This window comes from Hoplias malabaricus, chromosome 6 (genome assembly GCF_029633855.1).
Source record: "Hoplias malabaricus isolate fHopMal1 chromosome 6, fHopMal1.hap1, whole genome shotgun sequence".
NCBI lineage: Eukaryota > Metazoa > Chordata > Actinopteri > Characiformes > Erythrinidae > Hoplias > Hoplias malabaricus.
This window is the reverse complement of record NC_089805.1, coordinates 22,903,508-22,921,743: the sequence shown is the minus strand read 5'-3', so window position 1 is coordinate 22,921,743 and position 18,236 is coordinate 22,903,508. Positions and strand designations below refer to the sequence as shown.

General features: G+C 37.3%; 1 protein-coding gene across 2 annotated transcripts in view; it reads left to right on the top strand.

Annotated features, from left to right (window-relative positions):
- Nucleotides 1-16,614, top strand: part of igf2bp3 (insulin-like growth factor 2 mRNA binding protein 3) — a 28,640-nt gene extending 12,026 nt beyond the window's left edge. The window contains exons 4-15 of one of the 2 annotated variants that reach the window (XM_066675311.1): nt 5,561-5,612; nt 5,713-5,776; nt 6,875-7,150; nt 7,467-7,601; nt 7,710-7,832; nt 7,985-8,120; nt 8,335-8,469; nt 13,681-13,800; nt 13,914-13,988; nt 14,704-14,835; nt 15,354-15,467; nt 16,210-16,614. In XM_066675311.1, the coding sequence (XP_066531408.1) occupies nt 5,561-5,612; nt 5,713-5,776; nt 6,875-7,150; nt 7,467-7,601; nt 7,710-7,832; nt 7,985-8,120; nt 8,335-8,469; nt 13,681-13,800; nt 13,914-13,988; nt 14,704-14,835; nt 15,354-15,467; nt 16,210-16,308 (1,461 nt within the window). In that variant the 3' untranslated portion in view covers nt 16,309-16,614. Of the gene's footprint in view, nt 1-5,560; nt 5,613-5,712; nt 5,777-6,874; nt 7,151-7,466; nt 7,602-7,709; nt 7,833-7,984; nt 8,121-8,334; nt 8,470-13,677; nt 13,801-13,913; nt 13,989-14,703; nt 14,836-15,353; nt 15,468-16,209 lie in introns of both variants that reach the window. The other variant, XM_066675310.1, reaches the window with a different exon arrangement.
- The last annotated feature ends 1,622 nt before the right edge of the window (nt 16,615-18,236 follow it).

Below are 18,236 nucleotides of genomic sequence, written 5' to 3'. Positions count from 1 at the left end.
ATTAATTTTAGAGCCATAAAGTGCTCATGTAGGTTCAGTGGAGCTGAGAGAATGAACGGTGTAGACACAAGGTAGTCATAAGGTTATGGCTGACTGATGTATGAGATTTGTTTTATATAATAAAATCCAATATATAATAAAACCTAATATGTATTTAAACTTACTGCTGGATACAGGTGTTTTTTTTTTTTTTTTTTTTTTTTTAATATGAATGCATTTTTTTTATTATTATTGATTTATCTGCCTTTTTCATGACCATACACAATGTAATTCCCTTTTATGTTTAGGGTAGGGGTTAATGTTTCAAGGCTTAAGCTGAATGCTGATGAAATTATGAAGCAGTGGCTGATTGCTCTTCGGTCTTTTGACTTGCTCAGGAACAAATTAATTTTTAAGAAGTGAAACTGAAAACTTTCAGAAGCAAACTCGATGACAGAAAACGATGCTTTAAAATGTACACACATGTCAAAGGCATATGTGAAGTTGCTTTTTATTTTCGTCTTTTATTTATTTTGTTTTGTATGGCGTGTGCGTCTGTCTTATACAACTAAACTACCATGTTATGTCCATGAAATTGGAAACATGTCAATGTGCGTTAGGTATTATAAATTTAGAATTTGCTGTGAAATTGAGACATGCTTGCATTTATTTGGTTAAATAATTCTACAAAGAAAAAGAAAATGGCAAAAATTTCATTTGCTAAATGTGAGGGGTTTTGTGGGTAAATTCTAATACACTTATATTTTCTACAATAAAGACATTCCTAATTTTATTCCCTTCTACATTTATAATATAATCACATTTATTTGAGGGGAGAAAACAGCTGGAGTAGCTGGGATTGGTCATGTGGCTTGGGGAAGTGAAAATGTCCTGAGGGGGGGTGTTCTGTAGTTCTAATTCTTGTTTGGCACCATTTTCCATGGAATAGGTTCTTTTTTTTGTCATATGAATCCTGTTATCAACTGTGTTTGAGAGACATGTATGGTTTGTGGCATGTCAATTTTGGTTTTTATTATTGTCAATTAGGCCAAGTCTTTTTCAAGTTTGTGTGTTGGTAGTGAAGTGGCTATGATGGCATTCATCCCACTTCATTAGTGGATTTACCCAGATTCAGATATTTTGTAGGTTTCAAGACATGTTAATGTGAATGTGTTCTCTTTTGTTCAATGTAGAATGGACATATCTAACAATCCTTTGGAATAACAATATCCTCTGTAATGTCTTTATTGAAAACAGAATTTGCAAGTACAGAATGCTAGTACACACAATGTGGAGCTTCATGTACGCCTTGGCTAACAGCAGTGGCATAGTGGTGGGAATGCGTAGATAATAAAAGGGTTTGATATCTGCTGTTAGTCACCTAATCAATACTTGCATGTGTGGATGGGCCAAGGCTCATGTCTTGTTGAATTTAAAGCACTGCTCCAGCAACTTGTCGAATCAAAGGCTAAAGTTGATGCATAAAAACAAAACATATCTACTGTTTTCTGTTACAAACAGAAAAGGAAAATAAGCAGTAGGACCAGAAAACTGATCTTTGGTCTGCTAAATTCATATATAGCCCTTTCTCAATACATGGATAAAGCCCCTCTGATATAGACCAGGGTTTATCTCTTATTGCATGTTGCTCCTTTTTCCGTACCTCCACCCCTTCCTTCTCAAAGGTGAGGGGTGGGGTTTTTTGTTAATTATTATTATACCCCCCCTCTCTTTCAATGGTTAAGTATTATAACCTAGAGTTCTTCTGACTTTCAGTTGTCACTTTTAAGTATTTCTGAAGGATTATGATTCAATAGTCATAACATCTGATTTCCAAAAAACAAACAAACAAAAAAAAAAACAATTTAGTAGGCCTAGTTTGGCAGTATTACCAACTGTTATAAATTGGAGTTTCTCTTTTTTTTAAAGAATATCAGCAAAATTATACTTAGCTTCTAAAAAGTGATGATGAGAAACGTGGTTTAACGCTTTAATATAGTGCTGGGTGATATTTCCACAAATCAATATCATGATTCATTGTATATTTACCTTGATTACGATTAAAGAATGTTTTTGTATTTTTGACCCTGACAGTTCAGTGACAAGGCTTTTACTATAAATCTTGTCCAGTATTAAAGCTGGGATATTTTTTTTTTTCTCAATGTTGCTGGGAGCTTGTTCCTCTTGTTTTGTGAGCACTATTTATAATTGGTGTACGATTATGCTTTTGTTGCTGAAATGTTTTTCCTCAGAGTTTACAACTGAATTCCTTTAGTTTAGTGTTGTATTAATTCTAGTCAAAACGCAGCACGTCCCAACCACAGATGCTGTGTTTTTCTTTGGTACGAGCTCCTTAAGTTGCTCCGTCTGCCTGTGTTTAGGTTCTCCACCATGTTGCAAATGGCGCCAAAATCATGTGACTACAGTGTGGTAGTGTGATAGTAAAGGGATAGCACATGAACACACAGTGGGGACATAACAGAATTAAAAATAAATAAATAAATGTGTATATATATATATATATGTGTGTGTGTGTGTTCTGAATGTTGGTTTCGATTAATTGCCCAGCCCTACTTTAATGCTTCTCAAATTTAGCACATTTCACATAGGCTAATGGTTATGTATTAACTGAGGGAAAAGACATGGTTGATTTGAGAAAAGCTCAAAAAGTGTGCATACTGGAGGTTTTGTCTTTTGTTGAAAGGGAAATTTAATGCTCAATTTCTATTAAAATATTTTTTTTTTTAATTTTGATTAGATTACCATTTACACATTCCACAAACAAAAAATAAGGTGCAAGGGAAAATTTCCCTCATTATTTAGCATATTTGCAGAAATGTGTGGATTTAAAGTGTGCATAAATATGTTCTTGGGAGGTGGTGAATCAGGGTCATAAGTTTAGGTTCACTGGTTGTTTTGGAAGGTAAAAATGTTTGGGGAGGGGTGGTTCTCTGTTTAAGTGGGACTGTTTACATAATTAAAGTGTGACCAGAATTTTAAAAATTGGCGAAACACCCCTTTAACCGGTGATTGGATGACTAGAAAGTGCCATTTGTTAGACTCACTTCAGTGCCTTTTGTGTCCAATCTGAGGCCTTTTCTCAGTTTCGTCCAGGACCAGGCAATAATGTTAGGTTTGTATTTCATTTCTGCTAGAAACGTCCCAAATCTATTTGACTTATGAAAGTGATTTATTATAGACGAGGTGTTTGTAGTTTTTTGTTCTCCTAAACTCTGGAGTTTTTAGAACTGCTCTGAGGAGGGTAACTCTTCACTGGGTTCTGGAAATGGAGCGGAGGGATACAAACGGTAAACGCTCTATTCGCGCTATGTCCCGTCCTTAAAAATAAACAACAAAAACATTTACTCATACCAGTAGGAGCTGCATTTACATTCTGAGGACGCCATTTTGTAGCTAACTAAATATTGCACATTAGAAGGTCTTGAATATTTGGAGTTGAAAGAAAAATCACCCTTTGTCACACATTGGTCTGAACAGAGGACGGTTAACGGTTCAGATACTGTTTCCATCCGCCGCTTTAAATGTTTGAGTAGAGGCCCAAAACCGAATAAAATATTGTATTTTTTTATTTAATAAACTAACCGCTGAGCTGTATTGGAATAACACTCCAGTTGCATTTACTGTTTGATATCAACACGGACGCCAAGAGCAGTTGATGTGTGCTCTGTGGGCCTTTTGTCTTAGTAATGAAACACGTGGTGCTCGGGGCTTAAGCCTTGTGTATGCGTATGGGAAGTGTGTGTTTTGTGTCATGGACGTGTATGTGTGCGCTATGGCCGGTCTGAGGCGAGCTGTGCTGGGCTCGGGTTTAACCCACTGCCCTGTGATCCGCTCCATGTGTGCACTCAGAATCTGTAGCTCTACCCCACCCCCTTTGCAGCCTTCGAATGAACTGGTTTTATAGGCGACCACACCCCCATCTTCCTCCCCACCACTAAGCACCTCAATCATTTCACTCTCAGGAGACCACCTGACTCTCATTGGACGCGATCTGGGAGATTGACCACTCCTGCGGCCAATGGCTCCGGACCCACTGCTCCACAACGGATCTCCACAGCCCAATAGCTCGAGTGAAGGAAGAGGCAGTGAAAGAGGGGGAAGTGGGCGTGTGGAGAGAGTAGAGGAGGGTTTTTTTTTTTTTTTTTTAAATGGTGGATGTATAGAAGGGGTGTGTGGGCCTTGGGGCTTCCCTTTCCTTCTTATGCTCAGTCTTCCATATCATGGCGAGAGGCACACAAAGGGCTGTGCGGAAAAAATACCCTCGTTTAGGCCTGTGGTGGTAAACGGTCGTGGCGAGGAAATGAGAATATTTACGGCCTCATTTTATAAGTCAGATATTCCCTTAAAACGTAAATTCACGCTTGTGGTTTTACATTACGTGAATGTGACGTGAGAATGAGTGTACACCTTCGAACGTTTCCATGTTGACGCACAGACATCGGTGCTGGTGTTTTTCACAGCCCGCCATTTCCCAGGATTTCGTTTCTATATATAAACTGTAGGTAAAATCTCAGAACATATTTTACAATGTATGGTGAAATATATTTAACTACTTTTTGTTAACGAGGCCCACTTATTGTTACCAGTCTTTCTCTGAAATCGTGTGAGGAGCTCTTGCGGTAACAGTAACGTTAGCAGGGCGTGTGAAGTAGGAGCACAGTTGAGTAAGTGTCTCCTGTGGTAAGAACTCATTGGGAGAAGAGTCCACCGCTCCGATTTTATAGTTTATATCAGTACTCTGGCCTCTGGCAATTACAACGATTGGTCACTCTTCTTGTGTTTAAAGCACTGCGGTGGATAACAGCTGAATCTGACCGTTGAACCAGAGCTGGGCCCAGTGTTAAATACTCTGACCCATTTTTCACGAGCACGAGTTGTCAGCTTCAGTTTTGGGTCTTATTGCCATTTCCAGTTTTGAGGAACACACTCATACGAACCCGATCTCTAACTCCTCAGATAATTCCTTTGTGAGTTGGGCCTTCAGGGTGTGGCTGAGGTTAAAATATTTGCGAGAGCACTGGATTAAAATAATAATAATTAAATAAATAAATAAATATCTTGGTGTGTTGCTCCTTTGTGCATGTTATTAGTATAAATTCCATAGTTTTTTCCCCCTCTGACTCATTTTGTTTTTTAAATTAGTACATTTTATGTGACATCTTTGTTTTTCAGTGTTTGCTTAATTGTAAGTGGTAATTTGATTAGGCAATTAGATATTAATTAACAAACACATGGTAATATCTAACACAGGCGGTGAGCTTTATTCAGTAATGCCATCTTTTACAGTTACACAGAATACTTTTCACAGTTTACATTGTTTTGTTTTTTGAAATACTCTCTTCCCTTCAGATCATATGTAGCTTGATTTTATTGTTTGTACTAAATGTAATATTTTTGTCCAAATTAAAAAATGTGGTTAGTTAAAAAAAAAAAATACCCTTTTGTGTCATTTATACAATACCCTCTGTGTAAATGTCAAATTCAGAATTCTGCTAATGTGACATCCTTGCTCTCTATATTTGTCAAGAAAATACATTCACGTGTTTGTTTCCTTGTGCAGGTACTGGATGGGTTATTGGCTCAGTATGGCACAGTAGAGAGTTGTGAACAAGGTGAGTACAAAATGGCTGAATTTGTAAACTAGTTTATAGCTTTAATTTCCTAAACTCAACTTGTGTATTTACTGAAGGCACACTCTCTTTCTGACCACAGTCAACACAGACACAGAAACAGCTGTAGTCAACGTGCGATACGCTACCAAGGATCAGGCCAGACAGTGAGTACACCATTCTGGAGGCTGAGCCAGGTCACTCAGCCTTTGACAGTGTGCTGTATCTGTCCAGCTTTACTGTGAAACTCGGTCAGCTCCGCATGTGATTTGGAATGGATTGGGCAGCGATGCCTCAATTTTACTGCTGCCACCTAATGACTACTCAGAGGCACTGCGGGGCTCTGACAGAGCTCACAGCGTGCTGTTGAGGTTTTGTAAACTGCATGTCAGCTGTCACTGAATATGAGCAGTGTACATGGCCAGTTTGTGTGTTTATATTCTTTTTAAATGGACTCTTTTACCTCTTGATTTAATGCTCACTTCAGTTTAGAGAGTTCAATTCAAGACATTTGGAATAACTTTGTTCTGCATATATTCATTTTTAATTTATTCTACTCTATCACACTTGGGCCAGCCCTCCAGCTCAGTTTCAATATCTTTTCTTAATTGAGGAGTATGGGATACCTTGTTTCTCCCCAGGAACTTTTTCGTTCTTCTGTAAAGTTGCCAAAGTATAATGGATATTAATGGAACATTATTTGTATAAAGCTTTTTTTTTTATTCTAACCATTGGTCCATTTTCACAAGTTTTAGAGCAGCAGGTGTTCATGTTAAAATAATGAACACAACATACAGGGATATAAAATCTTCACATTGACTGCATAGATTAACTTTTTATTTAAGTTGAATGGGAGGTGGGGATTGACATCAGTGAGATTTTTTTTTTATTATTATTTAAATCAACTGCAGTCAGTTTTGTGACAGGTTGAGGGGGTCTACAAAAATCTGTAGTTCACAGTAATTAAATATAACTTATGTTTGACATAATATCCCTTTTTAGGATTCATTTTTAGGCGTTCAGGTTTAAGGCTGAAGTTATATGGTATACATTTTTAAGCTTATACTCAAAATATGATAGCTTTGGTATGAAGAGAAACTGTAATCTACTGTAAACTAATTTTTCATCCTTACTCCCCTTTTGAATTGTCACCATAGACTTAAAACAAAAAAGCAGCCAAAGAACTGTTTGGCTGATTTTGTGCCTTATGATTTGGAATAAGGATTATGTTTTTCTGTGCTCTCAAACCTCATTCATTCTTTCAGAGCAGTGGAAAAACTCAATGGCTTTATGATGGAGAATTATGCCCTGAAGGTGTCCTACATCCCGGACGAGACAGCCGTCACTGACCCCTCTGCTGTGAACAGGAGAGGTGCAGCTCCTCGGGGTCCACCCCGTCAGGGCTCACCCTCTCTGGGCGCAAGACCTAAACTGCAGTCTGATGTCCCACTGCGCATGCTTGTACCCACCCAGTTTGTGGGTGCTATCATTGGCAAAGAGGGTGCCACCATCCGCAACATTACCAAACAGACACACTCAAAGTAAGGATGGGCATTTTTTATTTATTTATTTTTTATTTAAATGTAGTTGACACTGCTGTGTCCTCTGTGGCTTGTACATCATGAAGGCTTCTGTTCTCATTTTTCTCGAAACAACAGACGTTCTGTCAAGTGCAAAGTTGAAACTTTATGGTGTGGGTTTTTTTTTATATATTAATCTATCAGTGGTGAGTGATTTACAATAACTGAAAAGTAATTTGTATGTGTATGATTTGTCAGTGATCACTGTAATATTTCCAGCATTGCAAACATGGCAAAATTCAGTGTTTTAATTTAAACTGGTTGTATGAAACTGCAGGATTGACATCCATCGTAAAGAGAATGCAGGAGCTGCAGAGAAGCCCATCACTGTCCACTCTACTCCAGAGGGCTGCAGTTCAGCCTGTAGAAACATCATGGAGATTATGCAGAAAGAAGCCCTAGACACCAAAATGTTAGTCTGTGTTCAGTGGACTTCATAATCTTGACATGATCAAATTTCTTTATGCTTTTGTCTGTGTACCTCACTCTTACGTGCTGCATTTGACTCATTTTTAAACAGCACTGAAGAGGTTCCACTAAAGATTTTGGCTCATAATAACTTTGTGGGGCGATTGATTGGCAAAGAGGGTCGTAACTTGAAGAAAATCGAACAAGACACTGGGACTAAAATCACCATCTCGCCGTGAGTGACCCATGCAGAGTACTGCCACTCCTTTTTTTTTCCCTTGCATTTTAATTTAAGATTTTAAATTTGCATTTTACGTTGTGTTATGTGGTAAAAATGGGCAAGCTCATTTTATGCATTATGGTTTTTGTGATGTTTGTGTTTATCAGTTTACAGGACCTGACTCTATATAACCCAGAACGCACCATCACAGTGAAGGGATCCATAGAAGCCTGTGCCAGAGCTGAGGAAGAGCTCATGAAGAAAATAAGAGAGTCCTATGAAAATGATGTGGCTGCCATGAATGTATGTTCACAATCCTTAAACCTATCAATGTATAACAGGCGTTAACCAAGTTCTTGTATCAGTATGTAATCTACTAATCCTGCATGTAATTTTTTAATGTTTCTCGGAAGTGAAAACTACGAAGGTGGAATCTCCTGCATATTTTATTTATGCTGCATGCAGACTCTTTTTTCATCCTTTAAAATATTCTTGATTTATCTCCATGTGTCCGCAGCTGCAGTCTAACTTGATTCCTGGGTTAAACCTAAATGCGCTGGGTCTTTTCCCAGTTGGTGCAAGTGGTGGCATGTCTCCATCTGTGGTACAAGGACCATCTACTGCAGCGCAAGCTGCTTATCCATCATTTGGGGTAAGAGTGTAAAGTGTATTTATGTAAGAGGGAGGGAGCATAGATAAATACCTGTGAAAGTGAATGGCCTTTGTTGATGACTACAAAAAAATACAAACCTGATTTCCAGAAAAGTTTAGGTTTTTTTTTTTTATAAATGCATATAAATCTTTTATTATTATTATTATTATTATTATTTTAAAGCTGTTATTTAATCCTTTTCTTTCAAAAGCTTTAACTAACAAAAGCCCAAAAAACGACTTATGTAAAAATAAACATATTTAAAATTAGACTCCTGAAGCAAACTCCATAAATGCTGGGACCTTTTAATTGCACTATTTTATGGAATCATATTTGTGCCAAAAAGAATCGCTCCAAAAAAATTAATCTCAAACATAAAACTTAGAACTTGCAAAGAAAATATCCTGAGTATCTCTGAGTTTTGCGCGCCTGATCCCTGAGTTTTGCGAGCAGTTTTTGCGCAAATCCATTGCATAGGTGGGTTTGCTCAGGGTTGTGTTCCCATTGGCTAATGAGTTTTTGAGTGATAACACGGTGCCCTGGACGTTGTTCATGACTGAGTGCAGCAAGTGAGTGTGTTTCGGCATTGGGACTCCATGTGCCCACTGTCACGTCTACGAACACTTGCGTTGCTGAATAGCTCTGATATTTAATTCATTTCCTTTTTCATAATATTTAAACAAAGTTATTTTAGCTTGAACTGCATACTGTTAGAACATTTTTGTCACTTAACTGGTTTATTATTATTCTTATTATTATTATTATTATTATTATTATTATTAATAATAATAATTATGTTAATTATTGTTATTAATGATTTTTATTTTAATTAATCCTTTAGATTACCTCACAAAATATGGACATTCATAAATTTGATACATCTTTATTAAATATATTCGTTAAAGGAGCAGGATCATCAGTCTCTCGCACTCCTCTTTATCTGTCATGTTTCTCTTTTCTCCAATCTCATGTAACACCAAATGCACATGACATTTGTTCAAAACAGATTAACTCTGATCTTCAGAATAAAATTTGAGCATTTAAATCATCTAACTGCGATTGTAGAAAAGTGAAGGTTAGTACACAGATTTCTGAACAGGAGCTTAAGCATCATATAAAGTGTTTTTCAACTAAACAAAAATAAGCGCTAATTTATTCTGTTTCATCCTGAGTAAACAGATATCGCTATGTATTTCACTCAGATCAATATCTGGTAACGAGAGACAATTGGTGTTGGTTTAGAGTGAAATATTTAATGTTTTGTTTTAGACAGTACATTACTTTTATCTACATATTTCATATATCATATCTACATATTATAATTTATATTGTTGGACTTTCCAGGTATTTCAGCATTTTAAAACAGTAAAGTAGCGAGAGAATTCAATTCATGTTTGTGTAAACTTACTCACTCTAGGGTTGAAAACTCTCCTGTGTCTCTCTGCTGCTTGGCTGCAAGGTAGTGTACACTAAAAACACGTTAGCCAATGCGAAGGCCATCCCTTTGAATATCCCCTACAAGAGGTTTGTGCCAAAACAATTGAAAATCTCAGGAATCACAAGCACACAACTCGGGGAGCTTGCATACAAAATTCATGGAGGACAAACATCAAAGTGGGGTTTTATGTTTGAAATTAATTTTGATTCTATAATATTTAAGCATTTGGAAATTGAACATATGAATTGTAGAATATTTTCAAGTGGAATTTTCGTAAATGTTTGCCATATACTGGACTTCAGCTACTCGTAGTTGCCATTGCATGGCTCTCCTCTGTCTAGGAGGCTGGGATCTGGACTGCAGGCAGTCCAGCAAAAGCAGTCTATCTGTAAAGCTGTGTTAGAAGGTACTGAATGTGGCCTGACTTTGTCTTGCTGAAGTTACCATTGACTTCCCAGGAAAAGACATCGTCTGCATAGTCCCTTTTGTCAGCATGGAAGCTTTATTTAATTTAATTAATTTCATTAACATTTCTAAAAAACATTTGTCCAGTGAAAACACAAGATATCTATTGCAACATTAGGTAATAATTAAACCTTAAAATTACAGCTTCAGTATAAACTGTAACGGTTCACTGACTTTATATATGGAGAACAGAGCATATGTCGTTGCTAGGCAGGCTGAGAACTGTAGAAAATGTGACTCCTTGATTTCGGGACAATGCCCTAAAATTGAATTACACTTTCCAACTAGAGAGATCCCATTAGCAAAAGTACTGAACCCTACTTAATCAGTTTTTACATATGAACTGTGGAAAATTGTAAGACATCATTTTAGGGCCACAACATTGGGGAAAAAATGTAAAAATTATATTGAGAATAAAGTCTGAAAAATTCAGAGAATAAAGATGCAGTGTATTGTTTGTCATACTATCGTATAGATTTGTTATTAGTATTTGAATACACTTCACAATAAACTAGTTCCTGCACTACTGATGCAGAGGAAACAATTTCACAAGATACAGTTAGAATGAAAAGTGATCGATCCAGAGGGAGGAGAACTCGGTCGTTCCCATGAGGCTCTGTTGCATTATGGCTTATGGACTTGTACAATGAACTAAAGTTGTATGCATTGAACTCGGTGGCTGCACTAACGTGTTTAGTTAATAAATCTGTTCACTTGAATTTTTTCACAACTTGGGTGTCTGTATAAATGTTAAAGTAATAATTCATACAGTTTCTCCAAATATTCTGACTTTTTTTTTCTCAGAATTCATTTTGAAAATTGAGAAGTTGAATACATTTTAACTTTATTCTCAGATAATTTTATTTTGTAATGCAGTGACCCTAAATCTGTCAAGAAGGTCTGGACCTATTCTGTTGAGTTGTCCTCTCACATGTAACAGTCAGGCTTTCCATTTCAGACATGTTTTCACACCTGGAAGTGTTCCGAGTGCTTTAGGCAAATGATGGGCCTGTGAGCAAGGACTGATTCTCTGGAACATTACTGGTTCAGTACACATGAGATTACATGGACCTGATCTAGACTTTGTACTAGGGGGCTAACAGGATAAGTCTGGGTAATGTCCTGTATAGATATTTGTGTTCACACATACAGCTTCACTTTGGAAAATCCAGAGAATTTCTACGTTGCCATGTGTGGGGAAAGGGGCCCAATGTTGCTTTTTAAAACAAAAAGGCTTGAGGGAATGAACATCCCAGTATCTGTGTTTATGGCATTTTACGAAATGTCCCCACTTCCGCTTTTCTGGAAATGGTGTTTGTACATCCTGCAGAAATCTTGACTGTTCACAACAGTGTGAAGTGTAAGCAGCAGGAAAACCCGAATCCTTACTGAACATTTAAGGCTCTGGAAAAAGTTGCATGCCACCATATTTAATGCTCAATTTTCATTTAAAATGACCAATTAATGGCAAGTTCTTTAGCTTTTTAAGAAAATTAGAAAGCTTATCAAAGTGAAAGTGGTACTGAATCCTGAACAACTACATGTAATAGAATCCATTCTCTGCCTTTTTATAAACATTTTTTATTGATATTGCAATTATTAATTAATTTATTTATTTTTGTACAAGTTGATTATATTCTGTTTATTTTTAAGCACAGTATTAAAATCTGGGTGCTGAACAAAATTCTAACTACAAAAGTGTCTAGATTTAAATGAATTAATCAAATAAAAATCTAACAAATCTTTTTTTTTTTTTAAATATTAAACTAATATTAACTAAACTAATATTAACTTTTTTAATATTAACTTCTAACCAAGGGGTTTACATTTGTTGGAATGGTGATATTCTGGTTGATTTATATCCTAGAAATATAATTGTGGCACATTGGTTGTAAATTTGGATTTCATTTGTCTACAGAAGATAAATTTGTGATGCACAGGAAATGTTTCTGTCCAAGTTCATTGCACTCTGAGGGAGAGAGTATTAAGGAGTTTAGCTTTCAGCAGGGTAAAGTCAGGGGCGTGGGGGTGGGTAGGGGATAAGCACAGCGGTGCCTGTGTTTTAATGTGTTTCTCTCCCGTAGTGCAGCGCGTTTGGGAGCGAGGTGCCATTTTGGGCCTCTGCACTGCCCATCAGCAGTAGCCCAGTCCTTTCTGTAAGTTTCCCCTGTACCCACAATGCACTGCACGGCATTTGGCTGCGCACTACCTGATTGGCCAATGGCCACAGACATTTAACCACTACTTCATATAGTTCCTGCCCCCATAGGGAAGTCTAGGCCAAACCCTCTTCAACTAACAAAGCTGCAGGGAATGCAGGGTGTGTGGATTTTAACAGTGTGTGCGTGTGAGTGCTTTTAAGTGCTCGTTATTACTCTGGAATGGTGTATGCTGCGGAAATGCAACTGGTCTAGTTGGCCAAAAGCTTGTTTGCGCGCGCCTGTGTGTTTGTAAGCTTATGTCAACTTGGCTAATGTGAATGAAATAGGACTTGTTTGTTTGCTCAGCAATGTGAAAGTGTCCTATGTTGTGAAACTTTCTTTTGTTAGAACCAACCAAATTGTTGTGGCCTATTTTTGCACATTAATCCTGTGTGTGTTATTGAATGCTGAAATTTGTAACCTTATCCTCATCACCGTGGTTGTCAATATGGTAAAAATTAAATGTGATGCCTTTTGAAAGTCATTTAAAAATCAAGAAAATCATCCAGTCCTTTCTTTTAACAAGGCTAACTACATAATGTGTCATCTTCATTGGTCTGAAGAAGACTTGAAATAACAAAAAGGAGGGCACTTGCTAAATTGTGTATGGGCACTCCTCTTTATTTTTTTAGGTGTGCGTGTGTTTGGTTTTTGTGTGCACATGTCCTGCAGCTGGGACATATTTTGGCAGGATATGCACAAGTTATTTAATTTTGACACTGTAATATACTGTTGTTAACTAGATTTCTTCCTGTGGGTTAGTAGAGTTTTTGTGTAGCTTGAAGAGTCTGCCCAAAGTACAAGTGAATAATTTGGACACAGTTGAAAAATGGTTTGAAATGCTAGAAAATGGCATGGATACAGCATAAGTTCGAAGTCTGACATAAAAGCTGTGGTTCAGTCTGTCTTAGATAAAAACAAAAAAAGCACCACGCTGACTTTGCAAATATAATATTTAGGTGATTATTATTTTTGACCCTTGTATTTCCAAGGCCATTGAAAACATGGGTTATCTGTGCCCTTGTAGCATGTTCTAGGGTGTGTGCACAGCAGGTTTTTTCGCCTTCCCCCTCTTCCCCATTTGACTTTTTTTTTTCTCCTCAGCAGCAGCAGCCAGAGTCAGAGACGGTATTTCTTTTTATTCCTGCCCTGGCGGTGGGTGCTATCATAGGCAAGCAGGGCCAACACATAAAACAGCTCAGCCGCTTCGCTGGTGCATCAATCAAGGTGAGTAATGCATTGTAATTCTTTTTGGCTTAAAGCATATCCTAGCTTCCTGCATATGCTCTGAGGTTTTGTGAATGTCTCCTCATGATAGTTATCTTTTTAATTTCTGTTAGATTGCTCCAGCTGATGGAATGGACGCCAAGCAGAGGATGGTCATCATCAGTGGACCCCCTGAGGCACAGTTCAAGGTATTGGTTTTGAAGCCTTTAGCAGGGTGGTGCTTTTAAAGTGTGCTTCTCCAAAATTACAAAAGGTTAATTGAATTTAACCTTTAATTTCAGTAAAATAGTAACGTTTAACAAATTGCGGTTTGTCTTCAATACTTTGATTTATGCTTTGACATTTTAACAAATATTTTTGTAGGTATGTATTAAATGTTCAGACTTTAGAGAGTCTGTCCTACACATTATTGAAAGACCTTGCATTGGTGCCACTGTTAGATTAAGGAACATGGGTGTAAACAGTAACAGCAGCAGTAAAAATATTCCACACTTACAGTACATTTTTTATATATATATATATATATATATATATATATATATATATATGAAATAATTTTTTATATATAAAATAATGGATCAGGTTATCCATGATCTGTTAATTCACTACTTAATAGCACTATAATGCTACTTTTGTATTGCAAAATATTCATATATCATACTCAGAAATGGACATGCCATGTGAAATTTGGTATGTTTCAAGGCAAATCTGGCAACCAAAACGTGCATATCTTGCATTGAAATGAGCAATTCAATAAATTGTTGTGGGCCTATTAACTGTGTGTGTGTGTGTGTATCATTATATCAAATATCTATATTGGAAATATACTATATCGACCAAAAATAAAGAAATTTCTTGTAATAAGTTTGGCTATGTACTCCCCCCCCTACCCCCCTCTCTCAGGCTCAGGGACGTATCTTTGGAAAACTGAAAGAAGAGAACTTCTTTGGGCCAAAAGAAGAAGTCAAGCTTGAAGCTCACATTAAAGTGCCATCATTTGCTGCCGGCAGGGTCATAGGCAAAGGGGGAAAAACGGTAACGTCGCAGAAATTATGAAATAAGTCTATTTTGTTTATTGACTGTCAGTGATGATATGTTTAATGCTCAAACCTACTGCATAAACTGGAGACTTTTCTCCTTTTGGCTATGGAACATGAGAACACATTTCACATCTTTCCCATTTAGCTGTTTGTAATGATGACGCTTTACTGTATGGATGTAGATATTCCTAAATGATTGTGTTGCACACTTGCTTTCTAAGTAGAGCTTGGCAAACTCTTAAAAACACAAACACTTAATCCTACATAGCTAGTTTTTTTTTCCTCCTTGCTTCTTGGGTAAAGCTCTCCCATATGTTCTTTGGCAAGTTGTCCCATTTAAAATAAAACCCCATAAGTTGTGTAACGTTGGGTTTTTCTTCTTTGTGTAGTTGGGGTGGGTTTTTTCTGCAGTAAGAACAGAAATGGAACCAAGTAAACAAGTCAAATTTTAAAATAATTTGATGGTATACTAAATTTCCATTACTTACAATAATCAGTGATTTCACATTCTAGGTGAATGAGCTGCAGAATCTGACCAGTGCCGAGGTGGTTGTCCCAAGGGACCAGACCCCTGATGAAAATGACCAAGTGGTAGTAAAGATTACTGGCCACTTCTATGCAAGCCAGGTATTGTGGCGGTCGGCAGACCATGTTTCATATCTTGACCATAAACTATAACTATGTTTACATACACACAGTAGCATAAGTACAATGTTTTATTTAGCATAATAAATTGACTAAAAAGATGCTCTCAGGAAACATACAAGACTAGCCATTTATAGTCCAGTTTACATGCACACCAGTGTAGTTTCCCTTTACTACAGTAACCTTCCCTTTATCTCAGCTTTTTCAAGAATTAATTTTCCACGGGTTTAAAAGCGTTTCTTCTCAAGTTGAGAACGTATGCATTTGTACTATTGGTGGTGTTACATCTTAGCCATGGGTTACAGGTGACGTCACTGTGTATGTTAACGGCTATATTGTGTACTTTTAATTCACTCATGTTCATACTTGTTTATAATTTTTTTTTGTGATACATCCGTTTTTATTTGAAAAAAATAAAGTGATTACCGAAACTTGCATATGATCTCCCCTGACGCAGAGAGGTGGTGGGCTCTCTTTGTATGAGTTATCCATCTTTCCTGTTATTATTTGTTAAATCAGACAAACGGCCCCCAATATGGCGCAGCAAAAAAAAATCACAACTGAAACCAATGGATACTGAGTAGTCTAAACAATATTGGCCTGAACTGGCATGAACAGTCTTTAGTCAGAGTACGACAATCAGTAAAATTATGCTGTTTGCTTGATCATAATTGCATTTAGATTTAATTTGTCTGCTAATCTTTTTTTAAATATTTGTTTTCAGATGGCTCAGCGAAAGATTCAGGAGATTCTTTCTCAGGTGAGGAGGCAGCAGCAGCCCAAGGCCTCGCCCACTGGTCCACCAATGGGCCGGAGGAAATAGAGCCACCATGTCTTCATGGAGACGATCGGGATATGGGACATGCCCATCTCAGGGGTCATGGGTTGTGCCCAACCACCCCACCTATTTTTACACCCCCCCACTTCCTGGCGTTTCTGTGGGAATGTATTCAATAGCACATTTGTTTTTCTTTTGTTCTAAACATGAGAGGAAATCATGGCTATAAAAAAATAGTCTCCCCTTCACTGCCCTAGTGTGGTAACTGCACAATACTACATTGTAATTTTTATTTTTATTTTTGTTTGTGTTTTTAGTTTTTTTTTTCCATTTGTTTGTTTTTTTTTTTCCAAAGGCATTGCTCTCCTAGCCTGGCTAGGGGTGGGCAGGGCTAGGGGTGGGGCCTAAGAGGTCTGGATTCAAGATGGGACTGAAGGTGGCAGGGTTGGAAATATTTTGTCCCAGTATTGATAGTGGCATTTTATAAATTCGGATGCATTTTATAAAGGAAATTAAATATATATATATAAATATGTAAAAGTTTATGATAGGAGGCGGAGCAACACTGCCACTTATGACTGAGGGAAGTGTTGATTGGTGTTGGCCAGGAAACCAAGTTAATATGCATTTTTACTGATCTACCTCAGGCTAGAGTACCTCAGAAAGAAGAATTTTATATATATATATATATATATATATATATATAAAATGTTCCTTTTTTATTTTGCTTTGTGGTATTTTGTATACTTTATAAAGCTAATAGTTCTTGAACATTTTTTATTTTTTTAAGAAAATTTTATCTGATGTTAACATGTGAATCCTTAACCCCCACTTCTGTATGTGACAGACAATGAATAACTGTACATAAGAATGTCTGCACATCTGGGTATGAGTGAGGGTGTAAGTATGTCGCTGTTGGCGTCAGATGGGAGTATTAAAAGAAAAGCGCCTCAGTGTTGCAGAGGAGCCACCATCCACTGAAAACATCAAAAAGTTATAGATGCCGAATAATGCCAACAGTACATACTGCAGCAATGCCGTTTAGTTTAACAAATATACTATTGTATTATGATATTGGCCGGTACGTTTCATTAGCGTTCAGGGAATGACTGAGGCTAGCATTGGAGGTCAGGGATAACCATTAATGTCCTGCTGTAACCTCTCTGGTGCTCCTTTATCCTTCTCAACGCAGTTTCTTTAGCAGATTCACATTGTCCAAGCCGTTTTGTTGTGCATATGAGTTATGGATTACTTTTCCCCTCTCTCTCTCTCTTCCCTCCAAGATGGTACATTTTCAATTCTTGGGAGTTTTTTTTTTTCCTTCTTTTTAGATCCCTCCCCTTCCCACTTAATTATTTTGTGGGCTGGGCTCCATTACACCAGGCTTTTACACATTGCTTATATCCATGTTGAGTGTCAGACACTGCATGGTGAGGGTTGGGGAGTCACACTGTTCAGATGCTATTGAGTTTTTGCTACATTTTTCAATATTAATGGACGCGTCTGTATAACCAGCAGTAATGTAGAAATGGACATGAACAGTTTTCTTTTTTTTGTTTGTTTACAATTCAAAGTGACGTGGAAAAAATAAGTTAAAAAAAAATTATGAACCTTTTCACAAGAAAAATGGAGAAGTGAAAAACTAACGAAAAACAATATTACTTTTTTTTTCATGCCGAATGTAAATATGATTTGATTGTGGTAAGAGTGTATTCATGCTTCCACACTAGTAAGAACGTCTACCTCAGCTGAGTCATAGGTGGGTGTGGCGGTAAAGCTCACGCCTCCACCCACACCTCTAGCGCGCGCAGCGATACCTCAAGTCCCTCGCAAGCACTTGTCTTCTGCATTGGGTCTGTGCGACGCGCCTTGCGCTGACAGGAGGGGCACAATATTTTATTTTTATTTTTTTCCTTCCCTTTTCTGCCACCCCCCCCCCCTATACATCATGTTTGATCTACCTCTTAGACATG